The sequence below is a fragment of the Apium graveolens genome, chromosome 7 (assembly GCF_009905375.1).
Source record: "Apium graveolens cultivar Ventura chromosome 7, ASM990537v1, whole genome shotgun sequence".
Taxonomy (NCBI): domain Eukaryota; kingdom Viridiplantae; phylum Streptophyta; class Magnoliopsida; order Apiales; family Apiaceae; genus Apium; species Apium graveolens.
Genome location: NC_133653.1, coordinates 4,228,341 through 4,236,537, shown reverse-complemented (window position 1 = coordinate 4,236,537; position 8,197 = coordinate 4,228,341). Strand labels below are relative to the sequence as shown.

Below are 8,197 nucleotides of genomic sequence, written 5' to 3'. Positions count from 1 at the left end.
TAACAAACAAGCACACAGTTTATAAAACCAGTCAAATACTCAAATCTAATTACTATTTTATATAAATCTAATTTTGGAATTCAGCATGTAGTTGGCTTGTGTCATTTTGCAACAGTTCATGAATGTGACTGTTATTGTAGTACAAATGTGTGTAGGATCTTGATGAAAATGATATATTAAATAATGTTTTTTTTTTAAAATTTTGGATGTTGAGTAAAATGTGACACTCTATATAGATGAAGTAAAGTGTGGATTAATGCATGTATTATTGGAAATGAAATTTAGTGCAAGAAATGTAAATTCTATTTCAGAAGACATGAAATTCAGGCATTAAAATGATTGCACAAAAATTTAGAACATTGTTTCTAGGTTCTAGCAAAGTTGAACTTTAATTTCCATTATTATATATCAGCTGCTACAGACCTATACAGTTCCTTTCTCACATGCCCATGTCAAAGTCTTTCTTCAGTATTTTCTCAGTGGCTCTTTCAGGTCTCTTTCAGGTCTCTCTCTCTCTCTCTCTCTCTCTCTCTCTCCCTCCCTCTCTTTCCCTCTCCCCCTCTCTACCTCCCTCTCTCTCTCTGTGGAAATTGTGATGTTACTGTAGAAATATGTATGTTGTGCATTTTTGTATGTGTTGAGTGTGCCAATATGAAATACAGAGGTAGCATAAAATAAGTGCAAATAGATGACCATGAGTAGGTTTCACAATTATATCTTGTTCTTGAAATCAACCATAATATTCTTGCAGTTTTTTTATCTTGATTTGTTACTTTCAGGGTTGGGAGTGAAATAAGTTGAGCATCATTGCCTGGCAGCTATGCAAAAGAATATAGTGAAAAGGACTCAGATAAGTGAGAAGATTCAGGTTAACTGCAAATGGAAACTCATTGGTATTTGTAATAACCCTCAGGCTCTTGTTCCAAATCAGAAGCTGCTTTCCAATGTAAAACATGTGAACAAACATGTCACTGGTAATTATCTGAATTTTGGCATGTAGATTTCAATTTAAGTACATGTTTTAAATTGGCTATGTTGTTAAAACCTGTTCCATTTTGATAATTGAACACATTCACGCCCGAACTTTGTCTTTGACAAGATTTGAACCCTCAGTCTCGGTAGGATAAGGTGGATGATGCTAGGCTAAGAGCCTTTTGATATTAGAAAACATGTTTTATGCTTGAAGCCATGTTTGATTTCCCCTTCTTTTTCCATGTTTCATAAATTGTAAGTCTATACTCACACTATGTCTTTGACAAGATTTGAACTCTCAGTCTCGATAGGACAAGGTGGATGCTGCTAGGCTAAGAGCCTTTTGATATTAGAAAACATGTTTGAGCCTTTTGTAAAATAAGATTTCCCCTCAGTTTTCTTTCTGTGTTTCATAAATTGCAAGTTTATATTATATTTTTTTCGAGAACAGGGCCTCGAAGGGGGAGTACTGATACACCAATTCTCAGTAAAAGTTGCAGAGGCCTTCAAGTAAGTATCAATGAATCTTATTTTACAGACATATGTTTACTTTCAATTTACAAGACAAGTGATGACATATAATGCCTAAACGCTATTGCATTGCTAGCCTTAGGTAAATGCTAACTCTAGTTTGTTTGTTCAGTGCGAAATACCAAATGAAGTTATGCCAGTTGTTACAAACGAGAAAAGCTTTAGCAAACCAACTGTGGATGATGAATTGCACAAGTCTAGGGCGCTTCTGAAAGCATTTGATATTTTGAATTCAAACAGCGATCTCTTCTTAAAACTCCTACGAGATCCGAATTCTCTACTGATGAAACATATCGAGAGCCAAAAAGGTCTGCAAGAGAAGACAGTAAGCACTAATCTCCGTCAGGAAAACAAGCTTCCAGAATGTGGCAGTAGTAAAGCTCCAAATAAGTATCGGAAGCCTGGACATACTGTTCGCAAGTCCTTGCTCGATATAATGAATGATGAACATGAATGTCCATTGAAGGATGATGAAATCATATGTACTTCAAATTCAGTTAGTCTTCCCAAGCCAAGCCAAAAAGAGCATGGAAAACACAAGTTCGGGAAGCAGAGAGATTTAGGATCAAGCAGTATGGCTCAGATACCGGCCACTACTGTGCATATGACTGATAATGTACAGTCGACAACTGTTAGCTGTTCTAACAAAAGAGATTTAGAGGCAAAGAAACGCCTTTCTAGAAGGTTAAAAAATGTAGAGAAGCGTGAGAATTTATCAAGAAAAGAATCCCCAAGAACGTTGAAGAGAATACTGTCTTCGCCAAAACATGACTGTGTGGTCTCTTCTTGTCCGAAAATGGAGACAGAGTTACATATGAGCAGTTTTAGCACAAGTGCCTTCCAGCTGTTCACTGAAGACAACAGTTTGCAGCCTAACGATAAAGATGTTTCAGCAAAGCAGAATTATATGAGACCTAACGAAGCTTTGAAAACCTTAAAATCCAATGGCAAGATTCTGGAAACTGGCCTTTTAACTGAGGATTTGAGCTCTGATGGTAACTCAACAATCACATAATCTTCCCATTATGCTTTCAGATTCCAATTTATGGCTTTTGTCATAGTCCAATATACTGGTCATTTTGCAGCTTGTCAAAAGAATTGGAAAGTGAATAATACGATACAGTCAGTATCCGTAAATCTTTCAGAAACGCCCTCAAAGGAAAACAATGCTCATTCTACCATTGCTGAAGAAGGAAATACAGCGAAAACACGACAGCAATACCAATATTTGAAATGCTCAACACAGGTACATTTTTTAACTTTGCAGTCATACTATGCCTCAATAGAATTATTTTATGACTTCTCTTCAGCTTAGTTTCTGCAATTGTCTTTTCTAAGGATGTATATTTGGAGAATAAGACCATAACATCATCAGCAGAAGTACCCTCCTCAAATCCTGTTAGCAAATACAAAGTCGAACTTCAGGAAAGATTTGATGACACAGAGGAACATCTAAGTCCAGTTTCAGTACTAGATTCACTGTTTAGCGAGGATGTCACTAGCCCCAGTAGCAAGATAAACCATCTTGGTAGGTTTTAAAGAAAATTAATCTGCAAAATATTGGCATTCTCTTTAAATTTCCAGTCACGTTATATATGTTTGAACTCACACTAAACAAAGAGCCAATCTGCAGCTAAACCTCAAGTGGAACCTAGTCATGCTAATTTCGAAGAAAAATCCATTGAAGTTGATCACATTGATCAGAAACTCAATATATGTAGCTGCATAAGAACAGTTTTGCAAGCTTCTGAACTAAACTGGAAGGAGCTTTCAGAGAACTCACGCTCATCAGGCCAACTGCTTAACCTTTTTTCAGTTGATAGAAGGGATCTTTTTGCAGATTTTCTAAATGACGTCTTACTGGAGGTAAGCCAACACAATGTGGAATGCATCACATGGGCATCATTTATTAGACCCGACACTCAAGCCTTCTCAGTACTTGGCAAAGATGTGGTTGAAGAGGTAATGAAAGAAGTTCAATGGTATCTTGTTCCATCAATGTTACCACGTAAACTCGAGCACATTGTTGAAAAGGACATGGAAAAACCTCAGTGTTGGAGTGGCATGAGGCGTGATACTGAAGATATTGTTATTCAAATTGTAGATGATGTATTAGATGAATCAATAATTGAAACAATTTTTTCCCTTGAAGAGTAAGATTACTTCTTGTAACTTGACAATCTTCTATCCATATTTACAGTTAAATTGGAAATATATCATAGTGATGAACATAGTTATAACTTTGTTCATCCTGCAAGACACACATTTACTTATGGCTTGATGTACCTAAATATATGATAGGGCTTGATGACACTAAGGGTGACCTCAGGTAACCACCCTAGGTTAAAAAATATAACTATGTTAATGGGCAATAGCAACAGAGGTTAAAAATATAACTATGTTCACGGGAAGCAGACTCAATAAAATTCATCTAATCTGTGTACATTTTCTAAAATCACAAATTGGTGAATGGAAAACTATATTCACAAGGTACATAGCCCCATTCACACCTCTTTCTATGGTAATTGTGATTCGGCCATTGAATTTGAATTTTTTTCAGAGATGTCTTAATCACCTTGGTAAATAACATATAATGTCAATCAAATTCTACTATTTTAATGATAATCAAATTCTAATATCATCAGTACCATAATGTTAATAAATTAACATGATGTACGATATAATATACATTAATCTTATTCTAATATTAGTACCATAACTGTAAGTTATGCGTATTGTAGTTAAATTAAATTTTACGAAACGAGCTATGATATGTTATTTAGGAATAAATATATATTATGGGCTGGGTTATAATTTTTAAACCGATTTAATTGGGTCCGGTTCTAAAAACGTCTCCAACTCGGCCAACCCGACCCATAAACACCCCTAACAGGACTGGCATCTCTGAATCATTATTTCTACCAGATCTTCTTTAAGAACTGATTCATTTAAGAAGAGCAGCAAACAGTTGTAGTCTTCGTACAAAACATACAACCATTTTAAAATATCTACAGTACAAACACAACACAAAACCACCAATTCGAGATTTGATATTCAGAAAAATTTTGTAGAATTAATATTATGTTTGGTCATAATTCGATGTATAGATAAATAAGAAAGATACTACTCTCAAGTAGGAGTAAGTAGGATTTAAGAACCCACCAATTACCAATAGTAACATTTGATACTATCAACTTGATAGGATACTAGAACTCCCAATCTACCAAGGAATGTCTAAAGCATGTCTAAATATCGTAATTACTATTGATTTCAAATTTTGTTGCAAGCAAATTACTATTTTAAAGTATTTTAAAGAATTTCAACATCAGTGCCAGTTGACAAGATACTAGTTGTACTACGGACTGTTAATAGTACGCACAATTTCACAATGCTATAATTGCATTTGGATTTTGTTGCGAACTTGTACAAAGTGTTGGCAATTTAAAAGAATAATGTACCTTAACAAACTCTGTCCTTGACATACTCAAGACAAAAACTTCTTTTGCAAAGCAAGGAGAGCAGGGTCCTCCCTGTTTGATTTGAGCAAGTCGAATACCATGGAGGTGGTAAATGCATCCGCTGCGAAACCACGAGCAACCATCTCATCTACAAGCACGCATCCTTGGTCATATTTCTTATTCTCAAAGCAGCCGCGGATAAGTGTGTTGTAAGTATGATCATCTGGCATGCAACTACTAGCTTTCATTTCCATAAATATATCATTTGCTTCTTCCAGTAACCCTTCCTTACAAAATCCTCTAATCATAACTGTGTAAGTTTTCACATTAGGCCGTAAACCCTTTAAAGGAAGATTATGAAAAAGATTTCTCGCCTCGTCAACTTTGCCTGCCTTAAACAATCCGTGAATTAGGATAGTATAGATATATAGATCAGGATTTAAACCATTGTTTTCCATCATGTGAAACACGGAGAATGCTTCAACAACAAAACCATTCAGGCAAAGTCCATGCAGCAAGGTACTACATGTCACTATACCGAGTTGAAGACCTTGGTTTAGCATCTTGTTCTTAAAAAACATTCGTGCTTCAACATGCCTGCCCGTCTGAAATAACCCATGCAGAATAGTATTGTAAGTTTCAATTGTAGGTGTCAAACCTTCGCTGGGCATCTGTTCTAAGAGATGTATTGCTCTATCTACTTTGAGCTTCTTACAATAACCATTGATCAATATAGTATAGGTACGAGCGTTGGGTAAAATGCCCTTGCTCCTCATGGTTTCGAGCACTGCTAATGCTTTATCAACTTCTCCCCGCAAGCAGTAACCATCAATGAGTGAACTATATGTGACTACATTAGGATATTGACATTTTCGAATCATTAAATTTATCAGATCGTCTGCATCTTTTACCTTTCCATCTCTGCCATGTGCATCAACTAATATATTATAGGTATGCACATCTGGAGAAATTTTCCTGCTGTGCATATCTTTTAACAGTTGCATTATATCTTCCCATCGCCCGAAGTTGCACAGACCTTGGATTAATCTGTTATAGGTTCTTACATTTGGTATGATGCCTTTGTCACTCATTTCACCAAAAAGACTTAAAGCATGATCGACTAATCTGTCTTTGGACAAACTATCAATAATCATATTATACGAAACCGTGTCTGGCATACAACCTTTCTTCTCCATGTATCGAAACAACCTAGTAGCGGCAGAAGTATTACCAGTTTTGCATAGGCCGTCAATAATGGTGTTAAAGATAATTGCATTTGGTTCAATCTCTTTGTACTGAAGAAGCTTCTTGAACAGATTCTCAGCCTCCGTAAACTTGTCCTGGGAAACGAGTCCCCTCACAAGAGTTGTGTAGGTAACGATATTCGACACAAAACCACGCTTAAAAATGCCAGCCAACAATGCAAACCCAAAATCAACTTGTTTTAAGTGACAACAACAGTTAATGACAATATTAAAAGTATATATGCTAACAGGAATGTTTAAAACACACATACGCCTAAATTGCGCGAGCGCTACTGAGTATTCGTTCATCTTAACAAGGGCAGCTAATAGCTGATTAAAGTCGATAGGATTAGGCAGAGGTCTCATTTTAAGCATTTTATCAAACAAAACAAGAGCATCGTCGAGATTATCGAAACCAGCCTTAGATTTCTCTAACAGTAATTGTTGAAGTTTCGAAAGATAGGAGGAATTGGGTTTGTAATTAGGGTTAGGGGAGAAATGAGAAAGTGAACGAAACTGAAACAATGCAAGAGAACAACGAGTTTTATAATTATTATTACCTTGTTTTTGGAATCGAACACAAGTCTTTGAAATTAATGTTAAAGCCCTTCTCGTCATCATCATCGGAAACTCCCCCTTTCGCTTCTTCCCTCCTGTTTTTAGAAACTCTGCTCAAAGTGTGAGTGTATCCTACTTGCTTACCTTCAGTGTTTCCCCTCAGTTATTCGGTTTCTCAACCAACTTACAAGTTCCAATTTATAATTTACCAATTAAGATAATTATAATTAAAAAATTTTTTGTTTCAGTTCATTTAATTAAAAAAAATTAAATTATAAATAAAATTATTCAAAAATTTATTTAATTTATAATTATTTATGTACTTATCACTTGTAACTTGTAAGTCAGTTATTCATGTTAATCAATAAATTACTTATTATAAAATTTTCCAAACGGACACTTTTTATGGACTACTTACCAGAATTCGTTTTTAAGAAAATGGGACGGACTCCTGTAGTATAATGCGAAATAAAATAAATATATATTCAAATCATATTTTGTTACAATATTAATTAATTGTTTAACTACAAATACAACTTCAAGTATGTCTTTTATTTTCGTGTCATACTGTGTATTTAAAGGATAATTCAAACACAAAACTGGATTTCATATTGGAACAAAAAGAAATTCTAGATATGATATGTGTACATTTCCTTGTTAGGTTTTATATGCTGCCCGATCTCCACGAAACTCGTTTGACCACTATAATCATTTTATATATCATTTTGATAAATCTTGAAAAAAATTGACCTAAAATTTGATGAATTGATGATGGGTTTATTAGAAGTTTTAATAATAAAGAAACATATTTTTTTTATAATCCATGTGAATCGCATATCATTTGCTAATTAGAATTTTATTAATTTTCTGTTATTTTTTTCCCAAGATTTTAATAGAGCGATATATATTTTGATTCTAATGACTAAAACGAGTCTTCGTAAAGATCGGATAGTCATTTTATAGTTTTTTACCAATTACTTTGATATAAAATCTTTTTTGTGTTCTTGTGTTCAAGGCAAGATATTAAAGAAAAATGTTAGGTATTCAAAAAAATCAATATTTCGTTCCATTCAAATATTAATACGTCAATATATAATTGGTTAATTTTCTGATAATTTTATTATAAAAAGAGTGAGGTATATAACACTACTTAGTCCTCTCAACATCTCATAGTTCAGTTTTTAAATAATACTCCATACATCCCACAATTATAATCTTCTTTGAGAAAAAATAATTCCCATAAGCCATGTCAATTTTTAAGTTTCAATTTATATTTATTGATATTTTTTTCAAAATTAATATTCATGAAAATTGTATGACAATTAATAAAGGGTGAATTTGAGTATATATTCATGCATGTATGATGAGGTTTAAGGGAAAATGTGTCTTTATAAAGCTTTCTTAATAAACTTAAAAATTTGTAAAAAAAAATCG

General features: G+C 34.0%; 2 protein-coding genes across 3 annotated transcripts; one reads left to right on the top strand and one right to left on the bottom strand.

The window, feature by feature from the left end:
* Positions 1 to 358: 358 nt before the first annotated feature.
* On the top strand, positions 359 to 3,719 carry LOC141671413 (uncharacterized). Of its 2 annotated transcripts, none has more exons than XM_074477654.1 (7): positions 359 to 503; positions 780 to 974; positions 1,424 to 1,482; positions 1,616 to 2,498; positions 2,589 to 2,749; positions 2,842 to 3,031; positions 3,137 to 3,719. In XM_074477654.1, exons 2-7 carry the CDS (start codon positions 821 to 823, stop codon positions 3,658 to 3,660), a joined length of 1,971 nt encoding a protein of 656 aa, XP_074333755.1. In that variant the 5' UTR covers positions 359 to 503; positions 780 to 820; the 3' UTR covers positions 3,661 to 3,719. The 2 variants fall into 2 exon arrangements, with proteins under 2 accessions (XP_074333755.1, XP_074333756.1); XM_074477655.1 differs by lacking the exon at positions 359 to 503 and adding an exon at positions 605 to 698.
* Positions 3,597 to 6,934, bottom strand: LOC141671414 (uncharacterized). The gene has a single exon (XM_074477656.1). The coding sequence runs from the start codon at positions 6,827 to 6,829 to the stop codon at positions 4,988 to 4,990; it is 1,842 nt and encodes a 613-aa protein (XP_074333757.1). The 5' UTR covers positions 6,830 to 6,934; the 3' UTR covers positions 3,597 to 4,987.
* Positions 6,935 to 8,197: the final 1,263 nt, after the last annotated feature.